Here is a 25,078-nt window from a genome sequence, read left to right on the forward strand (position 1 = left end):
TGGCAACGGGAGGAGGAGAATGCTCGGGATGAGGGAGGGTACCGCGGCCCCACGTCTCCTCCTCACCGCAGACTGCTTTCCCATCCCTCCGTTTCCGCATATACCACACACACACACACACACACACACACACACACACACACACACACACACACACACACACACACACACACACACACACACAACTTCCTCCATACACCCAGAACGCCGGACCCGCGCAGCCGCTGCGGAGCGATGCATCCGCGATGCGCGCTCTCCCGTCCCCGATCTGTCCCTAGGCCCGGATCGATCCAGTTCTCAACATTCTGAAATGCACATTCTGGTCCGGAGCTGAGAGGCAGACAAGTGGGAGAGATGAGAGATGTTTAGCAGGTTAACCTCGGATCCTCGCCATCGTCTCTGCTGTGCGCGTGCTGGTCTTTTTCCACCTCCACGCCTGCCTGTTTTGCGGTTCTCGATGCTGTGATCGGAGGGAATATGTGAGGATCATGCTGCCGGTGTGGTGCTTCATGGTCTTCGCTGCAGTGGGCGAGAGGCTTGCAGTCTCAGGTAAGCGAGGGGGAGAGGGGGGAGGAAGGGGGATCTGGACAGCGGGAGCACCCTTTTCCTTTGCATCAACATTTTTATCTCTTGAGCTGCACTTGGTTTTACTGTTACCGGATCTCGGTGCCAAGCGACTCCCTGACCAGCCGGTAGATTTGCTGCATCAACACATTTCCTCCTGAAGATCTCTCACTCCCATAAGCATCCAGTTGACACCATGATAGCACCTTTTTCCAATAGATTACCTAAAAAAATAACTTTAAATGCCCATAGATCCAAAATCTGCCGCATATGGGCAGAAGCTGTGACATAACGGCATTAATTATAATTCCCATCAAAACACACTAATGATATCCATTAGAGATCTCAGAATAGTAACCGATTAAACACCATTAGTGCTAAATTAGGTCACCAAATCATCGTGTGCTTAATAAAACTAGAAATGAAGGGTTGTGCAAGACTTTATCGCCTAAAGCATTGTGCACTGATTTCCCTGTGCAGGTGCAGATGGAGGCATGTGGGACTGGTTTCTCCCCTCGGGCCGGCTGGACAGTGGGGAAGCTGTGACTGAGATTACTTATCCAAAAAGACTGGTGCAGCGAACCGAGTCAGAGGAGGAAATGGCTCATGAGCACTTAGATACCAGGGCGAAGAACAGCAGCAGGGACAGCTCGGTGAGTTCCCTCTTCCTCTCACAGATCCCCAGTTCTGCTCATTGTACCTTTAATCTGTGGATTCCCAACCCAGCTGGTTGGTTTTGGCATCTAGGGATACCCAAGGATCCAGGGAACTTCCCACTAGGTGAGACCTAGATCTCATTTAAAACATCCCAGATGGACCTATGAGGAACTGCTTGGTTTTCACACATTTAAAGTTTTCTGCTCTATAACATCCTCATCTCAACCTGCCCTGCACGGCTGACATCTGCAGATCGGGAATCCTAGTGCAGGGTGGTGCTTCGCAGCAGCTTCAACGCTGGGATTTTTGACCCACTTAGTGGCTTCATGTTACAGCTCAGTTGTTTTATTTGGTCGTCTGTGAACAGGTATCAACGTCCGCTGACCCATTGTAGATGGTTGAAGTTCCAGAGTTCCTGGAAGGAAAGCAAATCAGCCGCCACGTTAAATGCCAGAGTTTTAAAACAGAATCATCGTTATTTTCTGTCCCAACATTGTTTTATTTTATATGCATCCATGGACGTAATTTTCACTTTAGAAGTGGGGGGACACATGGAGAGGGGGGGGGGGGGTATCTTTACAGTATGCTCTAATGGGAAACTGGCTTCAACACAAACGGTTGTTTTCTGCTTGGTCCTAGAGCTCAACCAGTGTCAATTTAATATAGCGTAATATTGTTTTTGTATGGTAAAAAGTGCAGGGGTCAAAACTTGACTTTGGAAAAAGTGGGGGGACATGTCCCCCCTGCCCACCCCCCAAATTACGTCCATGTATGCATCTATTGGCATGCAGTTTTGTGAAAGTCTCTCATCTATCACAGCAAAGTCACAGTCATTTGTATCTCCGTCCTACATCAGGGTGAACGTTCCTCCAATGGTTTTATTAAAAACCAATTGAATGGCATGTTTAGCTAACAGCTAACTGGGTTGGCTCCAACAATTCGTCGAAGTTTTAAGCTAAATCTGTTTTTCCTCGAGGGAGATGAGAAAAAGCCTCAACAGCACCACACTTTAGCTCAGCACTTGGAGCATTTTTGTGTTTGCAAAGCTCCATTAGCTGTGTCAGCCATCTTGAATTGGACAGATGCCAAAAGTTAGTGAGTACATCAAATGAAGAATTTCTGAGTGTTTCAATAAAATCCCTCCTTTGGTCCATCAGATGTTTTGCAGACGAACAGGCTAAAACTTTCTCGCCCATCTTGTGCCTTCAGCAGCAGTCGACGAAAAGTCCATCAGAGCGCGGTGCGCCATCATCTCCTCAGACCCGGTCCAAAATATTCCGACGTCACATTCTGTTACCACTCTGAGTCTTGACTTTTTCATTATTCAGTAGTGTGCTGCAGTGTGTCCCCATTAAATATGAAACAGGCCTGTGTTAGAAGGGCTGGTCCAACAGGGTTCAGCACTCCCCTTTTCTTTAGAGTCAGCTCTGATTCTCTCTGGTGGTGATGATGATGATGATGATGATGATGTAAGGAGGAAGCACAAAACATCTTACAGTCACATGACCACTGTGATGTATAATTAAAACGATGAAGAGCATGGTTACGCTTTGCGCTCTCACTAGTCCAGATGTGCTGTAGCGTGTCTTCTAAAAACTCAAGGTATGTTTAGAAGTAGGAGGCTTTAAGATCAGAACGTTTTCTGATTTTTGGTCTGCAAATGAACAAACCACTTTCTTTAGCATTCCGTAAACATTTCATTATAACGTGGATCTGAACTAAATTTGCTCAATGTTGTAATGTCGTCGTCGTCTTCCTCCGCTTATCCGGGTCCGGGTCGCGGGGGCAGCATCCCAACTAGGGAGCTCCAGACCGTCCTCTCCCCGGCCCCCTCCACCAGCTCCTCCGGCAGGACCCCAAGGTGTTCCCGGACCAGATTGGAGATGTAACCTCTCCAACGTGTCCTGGGTCGACCCGGGGGCCTCCTGCCGGCAGGACATGCCCGAAACACCTCCCCAGGGAGGCGTCCAGGAGACATCCTGACCAGATGCCCAAACCACCTCAACTGACTCCTTTCGATCCGGAGGAGCAGCGGCTCTACTCCGAGTCCCTCCCAAATGTCCGAGCTCCTCACCCTATCTCTAAGGCTGAGCCCGGCCATCCTACAGAGGAAACTCATTTCGGCCGCTTGTATCCGCGATCTCGTTCTTTCGGTCGTTACCCAAAGCTCATGACCATAGGTGAGGATTGGGACGTAGATCGACCGATAAATCGAGAGCCTGGCTTTCTGGCTCAGCTCCCTCTTCACCACGACAGATCGGCTCAGCGTCCGCATCACTGCAGACGCCGAACCAATCCGCCTGTCGATCTCCTGATCCCTCCTACCCTCACTCGTGAACAAGACCCCGAGATACTTAAACTCCTCCACTTGAGGTAGGACCTCTCCCCCGACCTGGAGTTGGCAATGTTGTAATGAGATATTTAGCCAATAGAAAATTAGTCAAATGAAGCCAAATTTGTGGCTCATGTCTGCCTTTGGTGTATTTTACTGTATTAATCAGTCAAATGAACAAAGCAACAATCATGTCACCTTCTCAGCTTCTGTCATGAGAGGTGGAGGAAATGTTTTAGGTGATTTTCATTTTTGAAAGAATATTTCACACACAGAGTGGTTTAAAAAGCAATCCAGATTAGTTCCGTTAATCTGTGACTTTATAAAACATTATACAATTACCAGAAATTATTATTTTGATATTAAAAGTGTTTATATGACATAAACATCTCAAAATGTTTGCTTGAATTATTCTAAATTAATGACAAAACCCACCAATAACTGGACTGATTCTTATGAAACAGCCACCAATGACGGGTTAGAAAAGCTTCATACTTTATTCCACTGTTTGCTCACTTTGAATTCACTAATTCACAACAGATCCACTTCATGATTTTGGGGTGATTTTAAGGTGCTGTCTACACTTAATGAAAACTACTTACAGGACAGCTGCCCTGAACAGCCTCAGTTCAGTGAAGTAGAGCTCATCAAGACTGATAAGCTATGGAGTAATGCAAAGTTCTTACAGCAGGATAATCATGCTGATTTCTGACCCGCTCCTTAATCTGGTCAGACAATCCTACCATGTGTGGCGTGTCATGAGCGCTCTGGACCACTCAAAAGGATGACAGGACGGTTCCGATCATAAAATAGGGCTCATCAAACGCGTTGGATCGCCTCGGTATTTCGAGGTCAAAAAAACATGCTGCCCATTGAATGAGATATTTAGCCAATCAGAAAGCAAGGTGACGAAAGTGAGCACCTTTGCTCCGATGTTTGTTTACTTCAAAGTCACGTTTGATCTTACGAGATTTCCCGTCCGACAGGGCAATCTTTACACGTGTTATTTGGCTATAGCCAAGGCAGACATGAACTACAAATCTCAACCCATTTTTTATGTTATGAGGCTCTAAATGAACATGTTGCTGGTAAAATGCTAAGTATGGCTAAAAGCAGCCAGTGTGTACCATGACCCGTTATAGCAGGAGTGGAGAACCCTGGTCCTCGAGGGCCGGCATCCTGCACGTCTTTGCTCCAACACTTCTGATTCAGTGGTTGACCCACCTGTTCAGCAGCTCATCAGGCTCTACAGAAGCCCGTTAATCACCTGCTGGTTGAAATCAGGTGATGATTCAGGGTTGAAACAAAAATATGCTGGATAGCGGCCCTCGATGGATCAGGGTTCCCCACTCCTGTTATAGAGTGCTGACAGTCCTTCAGGTCAGTAGAGAGAAATGTGTTGTTTGTGCTCACTGGGGGAGTAATTTCTGCTTAGTGATGCATCTCAATGTAAAAGTCTGGTGATTCACTGTGCTCTGGTTCCTCCAGACTGAAATCAAAGCTACGCTGGCAGTCAGCGCTGCCGAGGAGACATAATGTTTGGTCTGTAGTAGGTTTCTGTCTTCTGGCCCTGCTGGCCGCCATCCATCAAGGACACATTTTCTCTGCCTTTCTTCCGTCAAACCCCCTTCATCATCGCCGTCACGATGGACATCAAACAGCCGTAACTCTGTTCACCCGTTGCTGCCCGAGTGCTGATCAATAATGACTTCATCAATCAGGAGAATATTTCACCAACTGGGATGCTGTCTTAGCTCGTCGATCCTGCCGAATTATTCGTGGGAGTTAATAAAGATTATTGTGGCTTTATTGGAGTGGCCCACTCAAACTAAACTGTTCCTCTTTAACTTATAATCTGTCCAATCTGTCTTTTCTTTTCCATCTGTAGCCTGTTCACTTGGCCCAGAGCTGCTTTCTGGTGGAAGCCTTCGGACGCACCTTCACTCTTGACCTGGAGCTGAACCAGTTAGTATCAGAGCTGTTTTTCTCTTCACGCGTGTGTCAGCGAGCTCTGCTAATTCACTGCAGCTGTTCTCATTAGCATGTTCTCTGCTCATGAGCAAGTGCACTTAGCGCCTCTGTTATGTTGCATGACAAGATAGGGGAATACCAGTGTGGCGTGTGTTTTAATAACACCACATGCTAATCATTTCTCTGAGTCTCAGTGGATAACAGGTGTGTGTGTGTGTGTGTGTGTGTGTGTGTGTGTGTGTGTGTGTGTGCGTGCGTGCGTGCGTGCGTGCGTGCGTGCGTGTGTGTGTGTGAGGGGGGGGGGGGGTTCCAGAACAAATGTCCTCTTACAGATGTATGTCTCTGCTTTCCCTCTAGTCACCTGCTGTCCTCAGATTATGTGGAGCGGCACTTTAACGACGATGGCAGACCCTCTCAGGCTGTGGTAAGGTTTTCTGCGTGGGGCGTGAATGCACGATGTGCTGATGACACAATGTTGATGAGTGATCTTGTTTTTCTGGCACATACTGCAACGTTTTAATGGGATGACCAGAGCTGCAGCGTTTTAGGCACCTCTCTGGCTCTAGAAGCTCTGGTTCCTTTTCAAGTGATCAATTAAAAGTTTTACTTGTCAGATCAAATCCTCAACTTGTCCAGAGTGCATTCATTTATCCGATCTCCCTTTAGGAGGTAATTTAAGACTATCTAATATCTGTTGTTTCTGTCCCTATTTCTGAAACAAATTAGATGCCTTTTGTGGATTTATTTTTTCTCTTTTAAAGTCATTTTTAGAAGTTTTATTCATCTCTCCAGAGTTTGATCTCATCCTCGTGGTTTATCTATTTATAGAAGGAGCATTGTGTGCTTTCTGCTTCAGAAATAGGCTGCTATGCGACTTGTACTCTGATGCTGCTGGTCTGCACTACGTGGGCTCACCTGGCAGTCAGCCGAGGTTTTTCTCAGACAGTCAGGACAGAAAAAAAAGTGGTGCACATCATCAAGAGTCACCAAAAAGCAAAAAAGGAGAGTGGCTGGACAGACTGTACTCCAGTGTGTTTGCTTTCTGTTCATCAGGAGAGATGGATGTTGTTTTAAATCCTAATATTTAAATTTTTGAACATACCACTCCATACCCCTCAAGCACCCACCCACAGTCGTGCCCAACTCTTCTTCAGCCCTCCTGACCAATCACAGGCCTGTTTCCATAGCAACCAGTCAGCTCAGCAGTATCATTAAGCTCTTGGCAGCCAAGAGAATGAAAGAAGACCATAAGAGAGGGAAGATCAGAGCTGCAGGAGGAGATATTAAGAGGAAAATGTCAGACAAAAGCAGGAAGAGTTTTTGGGCGTGTTTGTGGGAGGTGGGAGAGAGAGAGGAGGCTAGCAGGGCTAAGAGTGGGGACATGCAGCCAGACCAGATTGTAGCTCAGCTGGTCGTTGGACTCACAGGATGCTGGTGCGACAGCAGGACAGGGCAGGTGCAATGGATTCAGGGCTGAACACCACCACAGTGATCCACTGCGTCATCATTTCAGTCTGAGTCGCAGTGAGCATCAGAACCCCTGTCGAGTCTAATTTGAGCCCGATGAAGCGACATTTCTCGCCTCTCTAGGTGGTTCCTTCTGACAGCTGTAACCTTGTGTTGCTACAGGTTTCTTTCTCATCTCATGTTCTTGAACTGCAGCCGAGTCTCCGTACAGTTCCTTTTTCAACCCAACTGTTGGCAATGTAATCGCAGGTTTAATGAAAACACCTTGATCCGTGTTTTTCCCCACACCTGCTGTGAATGAAGCACAGGAAAAGTAGGTCGCAGTCAAACTGTGGTCGTGATAGTGGGTTGGGTGAGGGGTGAAAAGGTGTTTAAATCTCCTTGTTGACTGCTCCAATATGTTGTTATATCTAATGGAGTACAGGAGCAACCCTGCAGAAATAAATCTGAAGTTTTAATGTAGAAACTCAAAAAGTTTTGATCACACAATGTGAAAATAAAAGTGTAGCAAAAAACCCAGATCAACAGTGGTGATGTGATGCAATGGTGAGAAGGATCTGGTCTTTGTTTCTACAGTGTTTGTGTAGCTAAGATGAGTTAAGATCCTTCACTTCCTGTTTGAAAGAGAAGGTTTTGAGCTAAAATAAAATTTTGGGAGTATGAACTTCTGCACTCTGAGAGGATTTGAGAGAAATCCATCATTCCTACAGCTTCTCTTTCTGTTTCTGACTGAAGTTTGGCAGCAAACATCTGATTATTCTGGTCTGACTGAACTCTGCCCGAGTGGTTATTCTTTTCTTAGCCAGCCCTGGCTTTGGTGGAGGCCTTGCTGTTGTTTTTAGAGACCATCTTCCATGTAGCTCTACAACCTCTGGTTGCTTTGCTTCCATTAAACTGCAGCTGATTAAAGTCGGGCGTAAGGACCCGTTCTACTGTGCTGTGGTCCATCGTCCACCTGGTCCTAACAGTTCTTTCCTTCAGGAGTTTAGTGACTTTCTATCCTCCACTGTGAAGCTGTCAAGTCTGGTGTTTGTTGGTGATTTTAACATCCATGTTGATGATCCCTCAGACCACTTTGCCATGAGTTTCTCTAGCCTCATGGACTCCTTCAGCTTTACCCAGCATGTTTCTGGCCCCACACACACCAGGGGGCACACTCTAGACCTCGTTTTTACCCTGAGTCTAAATGCTGACAGTGTTTGTCCTGAGGACTTTTATATTTCAGATCACCATTGCATTTTCTTTAACTTGTCAGTTTCTGCATCCCCACCTCCTGCTCGCCGTATGGTTAGTTCTAGTTTTCTTAATGAGACCACAGCTAGCATTTTTTCTTTTGCTTTGGATCCACCCTGTTCTTCTGATAACGACCCAGATTCCTTAACTTCTCAGTTTAACGAGCACTGCCTCTCCTTTCTGGACAACATCTGTCCTGTCAGAACCAGATCAGTTCCTGCAGTGAACCCTACTCCCTGGGTTAATGACAGCATTCACAGCCTGAAGCAACAATGCAGAAAAATTTACCACTTGTGGAAGAAAACCCATCTCCACGTCCATCTGCGGCATCTAAAGGGTCTTCTGACATCCTTTAACTCTGCAGTCAGAGACGCTAGGGTTTCCTATTTCTCCAACCTGGTGTCCCAGAGCAAAGGGAACCCCAAGGTGCTGTTTAACACCATCAGCAGCATTGTCTCTCCTGCCTCTCCTACAGCCTCCATCCACTCTGTTACAGACTGTGAGAACTTTCTGTCTTTCTTTGTGGACAAAGTCAATAAGGTTAGATCTAGCATCTCTCCTTCAGCCTTATCGCTGCCTCTCCCGACTCCAACCAGGCCCATCATCCTAGATAGCTTTGCTCCTGTTTCTTTGCCTGAGTTAACCAAACTAGTTAACTCTATGAAGACCTCTGCATGCCCCCTCCACATCTTACCCTCATCTTTGTTTAAAAGTGCTTTTCAGTCCATCGGTCCCAGTGTGCTCTCTATAATTAATGCTTCTCTGGTCTCTGGTCAGGTCCCTGCTTACTTTAAGAACGCTGTAATCCACCCGCTTCTTAAAAAACCGAGTCTTGACGTCTCTCTCCATAGCAGCTTCAGACCCAACTCTAAACTTCCGTTCATCTCCAAGATCTTGGAAAAGGTTGTGGCTAAACAACTCACAGCTGCTCTTGATGAACATAGCATCTATGATAGCTTCCAGTCAGGTTTTCGTAGAACTCATTCTACTGAAACAGCTCTTCTTAGGGTCTCTAATGACCTTCTGACTCACAGTGATGCAGGGGACTGTTCGGTTCTGGTCCTGCTGGACCTGACTGCAGCCTTTGACACTGTTAACCATCACCTGCTACTGCAGGGGCTGAGAGACTGGGTAGGCCTATCAGGATCTGCTCTGGAGTGGTTCTCCTCTTATCTTTCTGAGTGCTCCTTCTCTTTAGCCATCTCCAAGTTTAGGTCCTCCACCACCCTCCTCACCCATGGTGTCCCACAAGGTTCTGTGTTGGGGCCTCTACTCTTCCTCCTCTATCTGCTTCCTCTTCAGCACATTCTGAGCTCCTTCAAAGGAATCTCCTACCATTTTTATGCAGATGACATCCAACTGTACATCTCCTTTAAGCCCCATGAGATGTCTAAGCTGCAGCTGTTACACACCTGCTTAGACTCTTTCAAAACCTGGATGGCTGGGAGCTTTCTACAGCTGAATGAAGATAAGACTGAGATCCTCATCTGTGCCGCAGACAAGCTGGTTCCCAAAGTCAGAGACTCTCTTGATCAGCTTGCATCTCACACCAAACCCTCTGTCAGGAATCTTGGTGTGACCTTTGACCCAGCTCTCACCCTGGATTCTCATGTCAGTCCTCTTGTTCGCACTTCCTTCTTCCATCTCAGGAACATTGCTAAGCTGAGTCCCATTCTGTCCCGCTCTGAACTTGAGACTGTTCTCCACACCTTCATCTCCTCACGCTTAGACTACTGCAACTCTCTTTTCACGTGTCTGAGCAGAACCTCCCTGAACCATCTACAGGTGGTCCAGTGGAGGTCCAGTGACCAAAGCCTACTGGTTGTGCAGCACCAGGCTAAAGACCAAAGGTGACAGATCATTTGCTGCTGTGGCCCCCAGACTCTGGACCTCTCTCCCCCTGAGCCTGAGATCAGTGGACTCAGTGGTCTCCTTTAAAAAGCAGCTGAAAACTCACCTGTTCAGGCTGGTTTTGGTGTGACTTTCATCACCACCTTCTCCTTATTCTGCTCTTTTTACCAATTCCCCCTTTCCTGGGATCCGATTTCCCTCTTTCTTATTCATTTTCTCTCTCCCTTTCCTTATATTCTTTAACTACATTTTTTTCTCTCATTTTAAACATATTTTTAATCACTTTTTAAACTCTTTATATTTTTAATTTTTTGTTTTTGTGAAGTGCCTCGTGATTTTTCTTGAGAGGTGCCATATAAAAGATTGCTTTTTTTTCAGTGAGAGACACGTTGGGTGGAAGCAGGCAGACACTAGTGTGACGTCATCCATTGTCAATTGAATACTGTTTTTGTGATCCATTTAAACTCTGAATGAATTTTATATAGTCGTCCTGAGATATAAGCTGTTTTTACAGGACCATAGCATTTGCAAAACGGGATTTGCCGCGGCTCCCTGGGGTGGATAAAGGTCGTTTATAAGATCAGACCGTGGCGGTAATGTGGCGCAATCGTGGGATTTTTATGAAAGATTAGGTGATGGCGGCATAAAGGGGGTATAGGGGCGGTCTCTGCGCTGCCGCAGACTTCCGTTTATCTTGGACATAACTTGCTTTTCATTGCGATTGAAGCTGTGATCGTTAAGTTTTTTTTAACAAGCAGCACCTAAAGGTGTCTGTCCCCATCAGTCCCTGTGTAGTCTCTGGTGATCTGAGCTTCAGCTCTAACAGAAAGGCTCGTGGAGCACTGCGGCGCTCCAGTTTGCAATCTCAGCTGATTTAGTTCAAAAAGCGAACCTTATTGCCTGTGTTTACTTTCATTTTCAATAAATTTGCCAGCCGGAGCTCAGCAATAACTCCCCACGTCATCATGACATCTGCCTCTGTTGCCTCACAAGGCGATGTCTTGTGAGGCCAGGCCCCTTGCTTGCAAGGGCACTGTCTTCCCTTGGTCAAAGAAACAGTTAAATGGAACAGACTTGCATCATGTGACTCAAGATTTACGTTATATTTTATATGTATAAGTTTCAATATAAATATGTAACGAGCCTTTTAATTTTAAATTGTGTATAATTTGGTTAAATTAAATATATAAGTGAGTTACTACCTGCTAGCCACCGAAGCTGCAACTACTGAGCAGTAACCAACCATAGCATTGGATATAAAAAACATTTCAGATATCAACCCGATAGCTACAATTGGTTGGCTTACAATTAAACTTGAAATTTGCCTCCAAAATAGCTGCCGGCTTCTGATCTGCCGTCCTTTTGAAAATACTGCTGTGTATTCTGAGAAAATTTTGACCAAGGCTAGGCTACAAGATACTGCCCGTGTATCCTTGCTCAGCTAGCTAAACGGCTAACAAATGGAGAACACACGCCTCAGTAGAACATGAACATTGGAACACATCTTGGTGGTTCCTGATGATGTATCTCCCAGGCAACCAGGGCGGGACCAAGAGATCAAGGCAAGGTCCCTTGGCATTGAGAAACACCTCTAGTCTCCTCCCCTTCTGGACGGCTCATAGGTTCCCTGAACTCCAAAAAATAACATGAATGTAAAAGAATGGGGATATAAAAATGATTTTCTAACCCACCTTGCCTTACGCTCTGAATCACACATATGTTAAACTTCAATTTAAATGAAAAGTAATGATGTGAGTTTGAATTATTAATAATAATAATAATAATGCATTTAATTTTTAGGCGCCTTTCAAAACCCAAGGTCACCTCACAAAAACTTGATAAAACTCACACAAAAATAAGAATACGATAATTTAAACAATAGAATTACAAAGAATATACTATAAATTACAGAGTGGAAAGTTTGTGGACTAGAAAGTGTAAGCCAGTTTTGAGTTTGGATTTGAATGAGAGGAGGGAGTCTGTGTTTTGGATGTCAGGAGGAGCGACTGAAAGCTCTGTTTCCAATGGTGGTGAGACGAGCAGGAGGAACCACAAGATGAATGGCAGAGGAAGACCTGAGGGAGAAAGATGGGACAGCAACATGGATGAGATCAGAGAGGTAAGGAGGGGCGAGACAGTGGATTCGTTTGTAGGTGAGAAGCAGGCTTTTGAAGGAGATTCTGTGTTCAGTAGGCAGCCAGTGGAGATGCTGTAGAGCAGGGCTGTGTCATGGTCTGCGTCTCCCCTCATGTGTCTCCTTGTGTTCTCCATCCCTCTCTAGGTTCTCCTTTTGTGTCTCCTAGTGCCCTCATGTGTCCTTGTCTGCGTCTTCCTCATGTGTCTCCTTGTGTTCCTCATTTGCCCCCAGATCTTCAGCCCTCTAGGTTTCCCTCCTCAGGCATCCCCCTCCCAGGTCCTGTGCTCCCTTGGCCCCCTTTAGTCACGCCCCTGTAGTTTTTCTTTCTGTAGTGTTTTCCTGTAGTTTCAGCTTCCCCCTTAGAATATTAGTTATGTTTGCTGCCCTTCTGGTCTTTAGGTTTTTCTCTTAGGTCATTTTCCTTTAGTTACAGCTGTTCATGTTATTAGTCTCTTTGGTGTGTTTTTCCCACTGGTGTTTGTGGTTTTTCTCCCCTCTTAGGTTATTAGCTATGTTTCCTGCTCTTCTTGTCTTTAGGTTTTATTCTTAGGTCATGTTAGTTTCCTCCCTGATTAGTAATTGAGTTCACCTGGTCTCTCTCTCCCCACACACCTGCTGTTCATCTCCCTCTCATTCTCCCCATTGTATATAACCCTGTCTGTGTCTCAATATTTTGTCAGTCCATTGTTCTTGTCAGTCTCGTCTCATTACTGTTCCTAGCCTCCAGTGTTTCTCTAGTGTTTTTGATGACTCAGTTTAGATTTTTTGATTTTTGGTTTTTGGCTCCCTGCTTTCGGATTAACAACCTTAATAAAGGATTTTTACTTTATCCTCCACCTCTGCCTCGTTCATCTGGTATCTGCATCTTGGGTCCTAAACTTCCTCCTGAACCAACTCGTGACAGGCTGATGTGATCTCTGGAGGGGGTACGAGTGATGATTCGTGCAGCAGTATTTTGGAGGAGTTGGAGCTGATGACGGGATTTATGGGGAAGACCAAAAAGGAGAGAGTTACCGTAATCAGTTCTAGAAGTGACTAGGCTGTGTACGAGGATGGCTGTAGCATGAGGGGTGTGAGAGGGGCGGCGTCGGTTGATGTTGCATAAATGAAAGTAGGCTGAGCGAATGATGTTGTTGATGTGGGCTTTGAATGATAGAGTGCTGTCAAGGACGACAACAAGACTCTTTACATGGGGGGAAGGAAGGATGGAGGAATTTTCTATGTTAATTGATATGCTGCGAGATTTGTTCAGAGTGGAGGGTTTCCCTATGAGTAGAGTTTCAGTTTTATTGCTGTTGAGTTTCAGGAAGTTTGATGAGAACCATGATGGACAGGGAGGGCAAAGGGAAGATTACATCGGGTTGAGAGGAGATATAGATCTGGGTGTCATCTGCGTAGCAGTGGAAATTTATCTTGTATTTGCGATAGATTTGGCCAAGTGGAAGAATGTAGATGATGAATAAGAGAGGTCCAAGGACAGAGCCCTGGGAACACCGGCAGAAACAGCAACAGGGTGGGAAGAAAAAGATTTTAATTGAACAGACTGTCTGTCACATACCTTTAGATTTTATTAGCTTGTAAAACCTCCTATTTAAAATGACTACAAATCGGATGTCGCATATATGACTGTAGAGCAGAATCTCTTCCCCCCATCATTACTGCTTCTTACCACGTAGCCAGATTTTTGGGGTTTTCTCTTCGTTTAATACTCTTTCTGTCATCCTAATAAGGATTTGAAGTTCTCTAAACTCACAGCCAGCTTTCTTCTTCTCTTTGGTGTGTCTGATTTTCTGAAATCCATTTGGTGAGACGCACATTTGTAGTCTGTTACATCTGTTCACGCAAATCCCCCCAAAAAACTTTTGCCACTGTTAAAAAATGTGTGCTCCATGTGAAAATATGTGTGTCTTAAATTTATGGACATCCTATGTGAAATCCTTGGCACATATCAAACAAGCTCAGAAGATAATGTATCTTCTCACGGATTTCCATTCATTTGGGGGGGGCATGGTCCAGAAGTAGATGGGCGTGACTTGGGCTCCCCATACAGCTCCAAAATGTTTAACCAAAATCCTGTTTCTGTCTTTGGGGAAATGTTAGCAGCTACAAGCTGTAACTGGTTTCTTTCTGAACCTCAGGTTTTGTTGCATAATTTCCATGGTTTTTTTAAGTTACACAGCATGAAAACTGACTAAACTATCTGTAATAAAAAAAATCAAAAGACAAGGAATATGTTTTCTCCATGTTCCCACAGGGCGGTGAGCACTGTTACTACCAAGGAAGGCTGAGAGGTTTAGCAGAGTCTTGGGCAGCCGTCTCCACCTGCCATGGCCTGTGGTGAGCTCAGAGAACTGGTTTGGTTCAAATCCTGTACCTGTGTCTTCACACCAGTTTTTTCTGTCTCCTATTTAACCCAAAAGGGTTCAAATAAATGCAACTGGACTTCTCTGGTTTCTTGAAGCGAAATGTCTTCAAGAAACCAGAGAAGTCTAGTTGCTTTGATTTGAACCCTTTTGGATTATCTTGACCTGGATGACTGAGAACCTTCACCAGCATGTCTCCTATTCAACTATCCTTTTGTTGCCCTGCAGGGGCATGTTCTCTGATGGTTTCTTCTCTTATGGAATTGAGCCAGTCCACAACAGGAGCAAACAGGTAGCCGCTCTCTGACTTTAACATGATGTTTTAGATGCTTTATGAAGGTTTTGATCATACATGTCTAAATGGTAGAAAATATCTTGATGGATATCAGATTTTACAATATAAATAAAAGTGATTATTGAAGAGTTTTTAATGTTTGGTGAAATCTGGATGCTGTTCTGTTTTCTTTTTGAGGCCGATGGTGCTCACTTCATCCACAGGATGCCAGATGTGAGACTGTCCCCGTACTGCCCAGGTATGTCGTCTAAGGCTTTATGTACCGGGACAAAATTTATTTGGCTTCTTTCAAAATTCTTTGGAGACATGCTGTAGTCCACCACCTTATATTGCAATATACAAAGTGATATGTCAGCACTCGTATTTGCAGCAGCCATCAGGAATTGGGTTGATTCCCAAAATTAGGGATGAGCCGGATACTCGTTTCAGACGAGTATCCGGTACAGATAATGCATTTTTGACGAGTACGAGCATGAAACGAGTAAAACTCATAAATATCTGTAATCTAGCTGAAGGAAAATCCTCATTGGGTAACTGACTGTCTTCACGCTCTGTGATTGGCCAGTCACATAGAGCGCCCACCCCTCCCTACACACAAAACTCTGCAGCCGGGAACTCACAGCTCAGTCTGCGTCCGGTCCATCCACGCGCACACACAGGCAGTAACGGATCTCTCTGTGCTTGCTTCACTGTTCATGTTTCTTCAGTGCTCCCTATGTTTTCTTCAGTTTGCTTCTTTTTAAAGTTACTTCAAAGTTATTTAAAGTTACTTTTTTCGTAACGTACGTGGTGCATTTGACAAGACAGAGCTGAAAACGGCTCGTGCTGCGTCAGTCACTGCCTCCGCTCCGGTCGTTTTTTTTTTCCTCTCTCTCTCTCCTCTTCCTCAGGATCCACTCCCTCTTTCCTATTCACTCTCTCTTTCTTTACATTTTTTAATCACAATTATCTATTTTTTGCTAATTTTAAATATATTTTAATCATTTTCTAAATTCTTTTTTCTACTTTACATGTTTTGTTTTTGTGAAGCGCCCTGTGATTTTTATCTTGAGAGGCACTATAGAAAATATATTTTCTTCTCTCTCTCTCTCTTAATTCATGCACTTAAATATTAATGTTCTGATTTTATTGAAAAACTTGTTCTGTAATAGTTTCTTTACTATTGTGATCAAAAACATTTAATCTCAACTCTGAGGCTGCTCTGTAAATAGTTTTCAAATAAACAATACACATAGCAACTTCTGATGAGACTTAAAATAACGTATTGATGTAAACCACACCCACTTCCGGATAAACCACACCCACTTCCGGGTTATGCCACGCCCACTCCGAGTACAGATACAGATAATTTAGATGGTTGAACAGATACAGATACAGATAATGGTGTACTCGCTCATCCCTACCCAAAATGTAATCCTTTGTAGATGTATGTTCAAGGATTACATTGAAATCTATCAGAAGGTAATCGAGGTATTTTGCTATCAAACACACCTTTTGTCTTTCAATCAGCAGAAGTTGTGAAGGTGATGTTTGGTTAAACTTGTTTTAACCAGTGTAGCACAGGAGAATGTTTTAGATACGAATATGAATCTATGAATGTGTAGCATTATACTAAATGTTAACAATTAAATATGATGTGTCTACTTCTCCTTCATTATTCATACTACACTCCAGAAAAGCAGTAATTATGTTAAGTAAGCTAACTTTACTCTAACATCTAAATGCTTCTCATACGTCCAAAGAAGCTCTTTTCATTAAAAATAAGTAGCTGTATTCCTTTTTTATTCTATTGTTAGAAGACCGTTTCATCACAGTAAAATAAAACAGGACTTTTATCGTTAAGTAACTGGTTTGTGTTTGCAGACTGCTCTGAGGACGAGTGGAGCAGCAGCAGCAGTGACAACAGACCAAACCAAACGGGGGGTCACCACCTGACCGGGGGGCTGAGAAGATCAAAGAGATTTGCTAGGAAGCCTTCAGTCCAGGCCGAGACTAAATATATAGAACTGATGGTCGTCAATGACTATGACTTGGTGAGTGAAAGTTTTTTTGTCTGCTTTTCTGCCGGTGGTGGGTTTAGGAGTTTGTCTCCACCCTGCAATCAGAAGGTTGTAGGTTTAAGCCGCCCTTAGTCTGTCGCTGCTCTATCCTTGGGCAAGACACGTCACCCATCTTGCCTTCTGGTGGTGGTCAGATGGACTGGTGGTGCCAGTGTACGGCAGCCTCATTTCCTTCTGTGTGTGTGTGTGTGTGTGTGTGTGTGTGTGTGTGTGTGTGTGTGTGTGTGTGTGTGTGTGTGTGTGTGTGTGTGTGTGTGTGTGTGTGTGTGTGTGTGTGTGTGTGTGTGTGTGTGTGTGTGTGTGTGTGTGTGTGTGTGTGCGCGTGTGTGTGTGTAAATGATTGTGTTGTTTAAAGGAAATAGTTGTGCCTTGGGGGGTTATCATCACTAGCAGGGTAGATGATAAACATGTTTTAACATCTAGATTGAACTTGTTTTCCTGACTGCTACGTTTTGACTCAAAAAGGAGATAAAGACAATGTTTCTGGGGAGATGTTTAAAGATGATCATACATAAATGAATCTGTAAAAGTTTTACAGTTTTACTTTGATACAACTTTAAAAGCATGTCATGTTTTTTTGTCTTGACGTAGCAGAAACCACACGGGTTTTCGTTTATATTTACAACCAAATACCACAAACTAGGATGGCTAATTCCAGCTAGAATACTTTTAAAAGGACATATTATCCTTTTTTAAAAACGGCACAGTAGAACCAGATCAAAGGAAAGTGTCAGTGACAATGCCTCATTTGGACCATCATAAATGGCCGCTCCCTCCACCCACCACCAGCAGGTAACTAGGGTTAAGTGAACCTTCAACCCTCCGGTCGCGAGGCGGGAACTAAACCCCTCTGCCACCATCATAACTACACACCTGTTTAACTCACTCAGTGAAAATGCTTCTATAGGCAGACAGGATTTAAGACTAAAACAGAAAACATCTGACAAACAGATGCCGATTTTTGTTAAAAAAAAACAAAGTCTGTGAGAAACAGAAGGCTGTGATGGCCACATGTTTAATTTTCTTTTTATTTCTCACTTGTTTCACCAAAAGGTTGAATTTTATTGGATACATCTTGAAGTGATGTTTAAGACTTTGGGACTATTTTTTTATACTTGTACTGTGGAGCACCTTTTGCCTTCTGAGGCCTACTGGATGGTATGGAAATCCATTCCTGCTAAATGGCTAAGAAAATGGAAAAAGATTTGGATGAAGTCAAGAAGTCACTAAACTTTATGTCAGGTGACCTAACTAAAATGGTGACACAACAAAGTGATTTGATGAAACTTATAGTTGAAGTACAAAATCTGAGGGAAATGATTAAAGAGAAAGATAAGAAGATTGAAGAGCTTGAAAACAGAGTGGAGCAGCTGGAGCAACATGCAAGAATGGAGGAGGTGGTGATTTCAGGCCTGGAGACTACACATCGTACATATGCACGGGCAGCTTCTGGAGGAAATGCTGGAGAGGATGCGCCAGCAGAAGAACTTGTCACTGGAGAAACAAGTTATTCAGTTCTTTGGAAGTAAGGGCGTTTCTATTGACAGCACCACTATAGCTGCATGCTACACAATTCCTAAAAAACAGGAAAAAAAATCAATAAACAATAATTCAGTTTGTGAGCAGGAAACATAAAGTTCACTTGTTAAAGGTCGTAAAGAAGCTTAAGGGCACAGGAGTGTATGTAAATGAGCACCTGACAAAGAAGAATGCAGAGATTGCCTGGCAAGCAAGAATTCTGAAGAAGGAGAGGAAAACACAGGATACCTGGATAAGTAACTGTAAAGTAATGATCAAGCTTAATGCACCACCAGAACAGGCTAAAGTGGTGAGCATCAGGAGCCTCTCTGAACTGGAAAAACTTAAATGATGAGAAGAAGAAGATGGTATTTAGTTCATGGACAAAGCAGACTACAAGAAATCAGGAAGTAGCAGATTTGTTAGGTTTGTCAGTGATGTAGATCATAAATCAAATCTGATAGATAATGGAGTTGACTCAGAAATTAATGGTTGCAGCAACACCCACCTGGACTGCGAATATTATATTGTAGAGGACTTCAAAGTGAGTATGTGTGGATTTTCATTCATACACTTTAACAGCAGAAGTCTCTACAACAATTTATCTAAGATCTCAGATTACCTACATGAGTTCAAGGAGAAATTTACAGTAGTTGCAATTTCTGAAACCTGGACCAAAGATGGAAAAGAGTTATTGAATAAACTGGATGGCTATGAAATGTTTACTCAGAGCAGACAAAACAAAAGAGGGGGTGTTTTTGTTAGGACTGGTTTTGATTGTACGATTCTAACGAATATGACCTTCATTGTTGAGAATTTGATGGAGTGTCTGACAATTGAAATGAAGTGTAAAAAATCCAGAAACATCATTATAAGTTGTATGTATCGTAGTCCTGGTTCTTCCATAGATCAGTTTACTGAACGTATTGAAACATTATTTGGGCAATGTAGGAACAAAATGACTTTAATTTGTGGTGATTTTAATATTGACATGTTTAAATCAGATGATAATACTAAAATAGCTGAATTTATCAATTTAATGTTTAGTTTAGGTTTCTTTCCTTTGATATTGAGACCAAGCAGGATAACAGCCGATAGTATTACACTGATTGACAATATATTTATAAATCAATCTGACATCAAGACAAAGAATGGTCTTTTTTTAACTGATATTACTGATCATTTACTGGTGTTTAGTGTGGTGGAAATGATGAGAAGTGATGAAACATCTCTGGAAAATGTAAATTATACCACAACTAGAAAAAAAACTCCTGTTGCAGTTGAAGCTCTGAAATATGAACTGTTTTGCTCTGATTGGACTGATGTTTATGTTGTTGATGTTAATAATTCTTATAATGCATTTCTAGAAATATTTTTGGGAGCTTATGATAAACATTGTCCTCTAAACTATCATAATCAAAACTTAAAAAAAGGTCCCCACCCTGGATTGTTAGGGGATTGGAAAGGGCTTGCCAGAAAAAGAACTCACTGTATCTGGATCTTATAAAAAGTCCAACAAAGGAAAAAGAAAAAAGGTATAAGGAATAAAAAAACAAATTAACTGCAATAATAAGGAAGCAAAAAAAGGAATATTATGATCAGCTTTTCCTAAAACACAAAAATAATATCAAGGGTACATGGAATATGTTAAATAAATTAATAAGAAATACAAAAGAAGCAGGTATAGATATTCACATAAAAATGAAAAGAACAATGCAAATGAGTTTAATAAATATTTTGTGAATGTTGGCCCTAATCTAGCTAAAAAGCTGCCAGAAGTTGACATTAACCATGAAATAAATAAAAATAATAATACAATGTTTTTGAGCAGTGTAAGCCAAAGTGATGTGATCCAAGCGGTACATAGTTTCAAAGGTAAAAAGTCCTTAGATTTTCATGGGATAGACATGTCTCTCATCAAGGAGGTTATCCATTGCATTATTGAACCTTTCACTTATATTTGTAATAAATCCTTTTCAAGTGGCACAGTCCCTGAACAAATGAAAATAGCCAGAGTTATTCCTAGTTATAAAAGTGGTGGTAAATTATTAGCTTGTAACTATAGACCTATCTCTTTACTGCCACAGTTTTCAAAGATACTTGAGAAACTTTTTGTAATTAGATTTGAAGCATTTACCAACAAGTTTGATCTTTTCAATGACCATCAGTATGGGTTTAGTAAGAATTGTTCAACCTCATTAGCAGTTATGGAATTGGTAGAGCAGATTGCAACAGCAGTGGATCAAAATCTTAATGTAGTGGCTGTCTTGATTGACTTGAGTAAGGCATTTGATACAATTGATCACACATACCTGCGCAAGAAATGTGAATACTATGGTCTTCATGGTAAAACCAAGCAATGGCTTGAAAGTTATTTAAGCAGTAGATTTCAATATGTAAATGTTAATGATATAGATTCACAGCTTGAAAGAGTAATATGTGGTGTACTGCAAGGCTCGGTGCTAGGACCGAAATTATTCAACCTATACCTGAACGACATCTTTTCTGTATCGTCTTGGTTAAAATTTATTATGTTTGCAGATGATACTAATTTTATTTGTATAGGTAAAGATATGAGTAAAGTATTACAAGAGGTTGAAAATGAATTGGGTTCAATGAAAAAATGGTTTGATTACAACAAGCTATCACTAAATGAAAATAAAACCAAATTTATGATATTTTCAGGGAACAGGGACAATGACGGTGCTAAGCTGTATTTAAATGGAGTCCCAATTGAACAAGTATATGAAACTAAATTCCTCGGTGTGATTATTGATAGTAAACTCAGTTGGAGACCACATATTGAATATATCAAACAGCAAGTGTCTAAATCTATTGCTATACTTAATAAAACTAGTGATGTACTAAATAAAAAAAGCCTTGTTTTTGATTTATTGCTCTTTAGTTATGCCTTATTTGTCTTAATGTGCAGAGGTTTGGGGAAATGCAGGTAAAACGTGTGTTGAGACTGTATTTAAATTACAAAAAAAGGCGATTAGAATAGCTAATAAATCGGGATACCTCGAACCAACCCATAATCTATTTAGTCAAACTAAAACGCTAAAATTAGGAGATATTATTAAAGTAAAAATCTTAGAGATTCTTCATAAAGTAGTTAATAATAATATCCCAAATTGCATAAAAGTTTATTTCAAACCAAGAGATGATCATTATAATCTCAGAGGTGTATTTATGTTTGAATGTGTAAAAGCCAGAACTAATGTGAAATCAAGATGTTTCCGTTGTTGGTGTGAAATTGTGGAATGAGTTAGATGATGATTTGAAGAAATGTACTTCCTTACTAAAGTTTAAAGCAGGTGTGAAGTGTCACATACTTACAGGGTATGAAAAGTATGTATAGACATTAATGAATTTTCATTGTGGTTATTTATATTGGGGAAAATAAAAGAAATGTATATTGTACTCCATGTTTGATAGACCACAAACCTTGGCGTAAGAACTTTTTGTTTTACTGAGCTTAAGAACGGTTTTAGTAAGGATTCTACACAATGTTTGATAAATGAGACCCCTGATGTGAGCATTTATCAGATCCTCCTCTTTATCCATCTGTGGACCTTCATCTCTCTGCAGTTTGTACAGCTGCGTCGCTCAGGCAGCCAAACCAAGAACTTTGCTAAAGCTGTGGTCAACACAGCCGACACGGTAAGGTCTGAAAACTTCCTGCTAGACACACACACACACACACACACACACAAACCACCAGCTGGATGTTCTTGTTTGGAAGAAGTTTCTCTTCACAGTCAAAGCTGATGAACAGCTTGTGCTCCTCAGATCTTTCAGGAACAACTGAACACACGGATTGTGCTGGTTGCTATGGAGACCTGGACCTCTGAGAACATGGTGCCGGTAGTGGAGGACCCGCTGGTGACACTGCAGAACTTCATGAAGTACAGGAAGGGCAGCATCAAGGAGCAGAGTGACATCATCCATCTTTTCTCGTACGAGAAGATAAATCTATAAATATAAGCCGTGTTTCCTGAGGGTCGGTTTTGATGGGAGTTGGGTTCTAGGTGACTTTTCATTTCTAATGAAAGGTTGTTGTTGTTTTTCTGTTTGTTTATTTCTCAGAGGGAGAACCTTCCACAGCGGCCGCAGTGGGACAGCCTACACAGGAGGGGTGTGTTCTCAGACAAGAGGAGGAGGAATCAATGACGTGAGGAGAATAATAAATGTCTCTAGCAAGGACTGAGTTAGAAAAGTATTTTTCAGATAAATGTTAAAACATTCATGTAGTCAAAAATAAAACCATTGAATTATTGTTCAATATTCTAAGTTTAATCAAATAAAATGTTACTTATAAAATAATGTTCTACTCAATACTTCAAACACAAATTCTCTGAAAGGCGACAGTCATGATTTTGCAGTTGGTATCTTAAAGTAAATTAAAAGAGCTGGTTAAATAAGTGCACAATTAAATCATCTTTAGTTCACTTATTTTAAACATACTTTGATGGTGATTAGTCTCAGTTTGCCTGCGGGTGTACTGAAGTCAGGTGGAGTTAAAGAGGGACTGCACACCATCAGAAAACGTAACTCCGCCCCTAGTCAAGATTCAGGAGGCACAGAGTGGCATGGCCAAGTGTGGGGAATTTCCATCACGGGAGGGCGAGGGAGTGGGAGGAGACTGTGTCGATGATGTGAAATTGTTCCAGCCCCAGTCAATCACAAGTGTAAAGGATGGGTAGTTTACATCTTACTTATGAACCATAAAATGTGAGATTCCATAGAAATATGAAATATCAATCTGATGGATCTTTGAATATTTTAACCAGAAGATGAGAACTTTTTATTGCAGGGATTAAGCGACACTTCGTATTAACTCCAAGGAAAGAGAGAGAGTCTGGTTTATAATAGTTAAGAAATTTATTTCTACACAATTTAAACAAGACTAACCCCCAAATTCCACTACCTCCGCTCCGGTCCGCCCCCGCCTTCCGCAGCCGCTCGCTTCCGAACTCAATTTTTACTGGTACCCGCTCTACAACGGCTCCGCTCCGGTGCGGAGACCTGAGGGGGGCAAACAAGCATGCGCGGGATTTTCGAGATCTTGCGATACAGTCCGAGCAATAAACGCGGAAGTTAGATCCAAACACCCGTTGTGTGGGAGAAGCATCGAAATGAACTGTTTAATCTGCCCATCATGTGTGTTGAGAGATCAGCAGTGTTTGGATCAACAAAGTGTGACTACTTTGATAGTAGAAACTGTATTTATGGCTTAATTTTGTGCATTTAAACTTCAGCCGTGATTGATAGTGGTTAGTTAGTTAGTGGTGATAAACACCTTTTGTTTATCGATTTATTGTGAAATACGGAAATTGTGCTTGCTCCTTTTCCTGTTGGGCCGTTGTGATTTCTGTCCATTTACTGCGGAGGTGCTCTGGCGTCCGGCGAAAATAGGATCGATTCTATTTTTGCCGGACGCCGGAACAGAGGGCGGCGCACGGCGCCGCACTGCCGGAGCACGGCCGCAGTAGTGGAATTGCTCTGATTGACTAGAACGGGACCGATTTTGCTCCGGCGTTCGTGTCGGAGCGGAGCGCAGCGGAGTGGAGGTAGCGGAATTTGGGGGTAACTTTAACACTCTGTGTACTGATGGAGTAAGGTGGAGTGAGACGTGATGAATGATGATGGTGTGTGTGTGTGTGTGTGTGTGTGTGTGGAATGTTATTCAGAACCAGCGGATCTGGAGAAGCATTTAGTTCTGAGTGGGAGTGAATGTTTCGCTCTAAACTTTAGTAGATTTATAACACACATGAAACGCCATCTGTCGGTCTACGTACCCCAGGGGAAGCCTCCGTTAGATCCAGAATGTCGAGGTCCTCTTGGACCCTCCTTGGTACCGAAGCCGGTAGAAAAGCAGCGGTGCCGACCAAACTAGTCTTGGAATGCTTCCAGGTCACGACAGGTTATCACTGGCGTCTCCCAGTCCCTGAAGGGGTCATGAGGTTCAGCTTTTATTCTGAAGGAACCGTTGCGGTCAGGTGTAACGTGCAACAGATTTTATCCAGCTTGTCGAGGTTCTTTAAGGCTGAAGAGGAAGTCCGGATGGCCGGTCCAGGACTTCTCTAGAACGCTTGAACTAAAGAAAAGGTGGCGTGGGATAGTTTTTATAATTGTCATATTTTGGTTTACTGGCGAATCAGAATTTGACATGCCAAAGAGGGTTTATACAAACACCACAGATAACCACGCCCAGCCAGAAACGAAGGTTCTGATTGGATCAGACAAAAGGAAATGTGTCGTGTGACTTTAGCATTACGTGTCATCAGTGTCTAGTGCAGATGTCCAGGATTATAATAACTTGTAAAATACTACTGATCACAGGATTATAACATCAAGTAATACATTGTCATTTCACAGATTGATTGAACATTGGGCTCACATTATTATTGGTAATAACAGAGTTGTTGATTATGTGTTTTATCACAAGAGAGTTCTTGTCTTCGTTGTAACAGAGGTGAAGCAGTTCAGATGACAGAGTGCATGAAAGACCTTGGCCACTATCTCATGTAGATTAGGCTGTCAGAGACTTTATGTCTCTGCTCGAGCAGACGCAGCAGATCATGACCTTTAGGTCAAAAACAGGACATTCATGATGCTGCAGAAGTT

At 42.7% G+C, this 25,078-nt stretch overlaps 1 protein-coding gene across 1 annotated transcript in view; it reads left to right on the top strand.

Moving 5' to 3' along the window:
* Positions 1–224: 224 nt before the first annotated feature.
* The window catches only part of LOC107395130 (disintegrin and metalloproteinase domain-containing protein 11), a 50,222-nt gene continuing 25,368 nt past the window's right edge, over positions 225–25,078 (top strand). Inside the window, 12 exon segments of the mRNA XM_015974420.3 lie at positions 225–447; positions 449–549; positions 1,045–1,217; positions 5,442–5,518; positions 5,882–5,948; positions 14,467–14,549; positions 14,804–14,867; positions 15,048–15,108; positions 16,734–16,903; positions 22,040–22,111; positions 22,241–22,407; positions 22,538–22,622. Of these exon segments, the coding sequence (XP_015829906.3) occupies positions 362–447; positions 449–549; positions 1,045–1,217; positions 5,442–5,518; positions 5,882–5,948; positions 14,467–14,549; positions 14,804–14,867; positions 15,048–15,108; positions 16,734–16,903; positions 22,040–22,111; positions 22,241–22,407; positions 22,538–22,622 (1,206 nt within the window). The 5' untranslated portion in view covers positions 225–361.

Source organism: Nothobranchius furzeri, chromosome 5 (assembly GCF_043380555.1).
Source record: "Nothobranchius furzeri strain GRZ-AD chromosome 5, NfurGRZ-RIMD1, whole genome shotgun sequence".
NCBI lineage: Eukaryota > Metazoa > Chordata > Actinopteri > Cyprinodontiformes > Nothobranchiidae > Nothobranchius > Nothobranchius furzeri.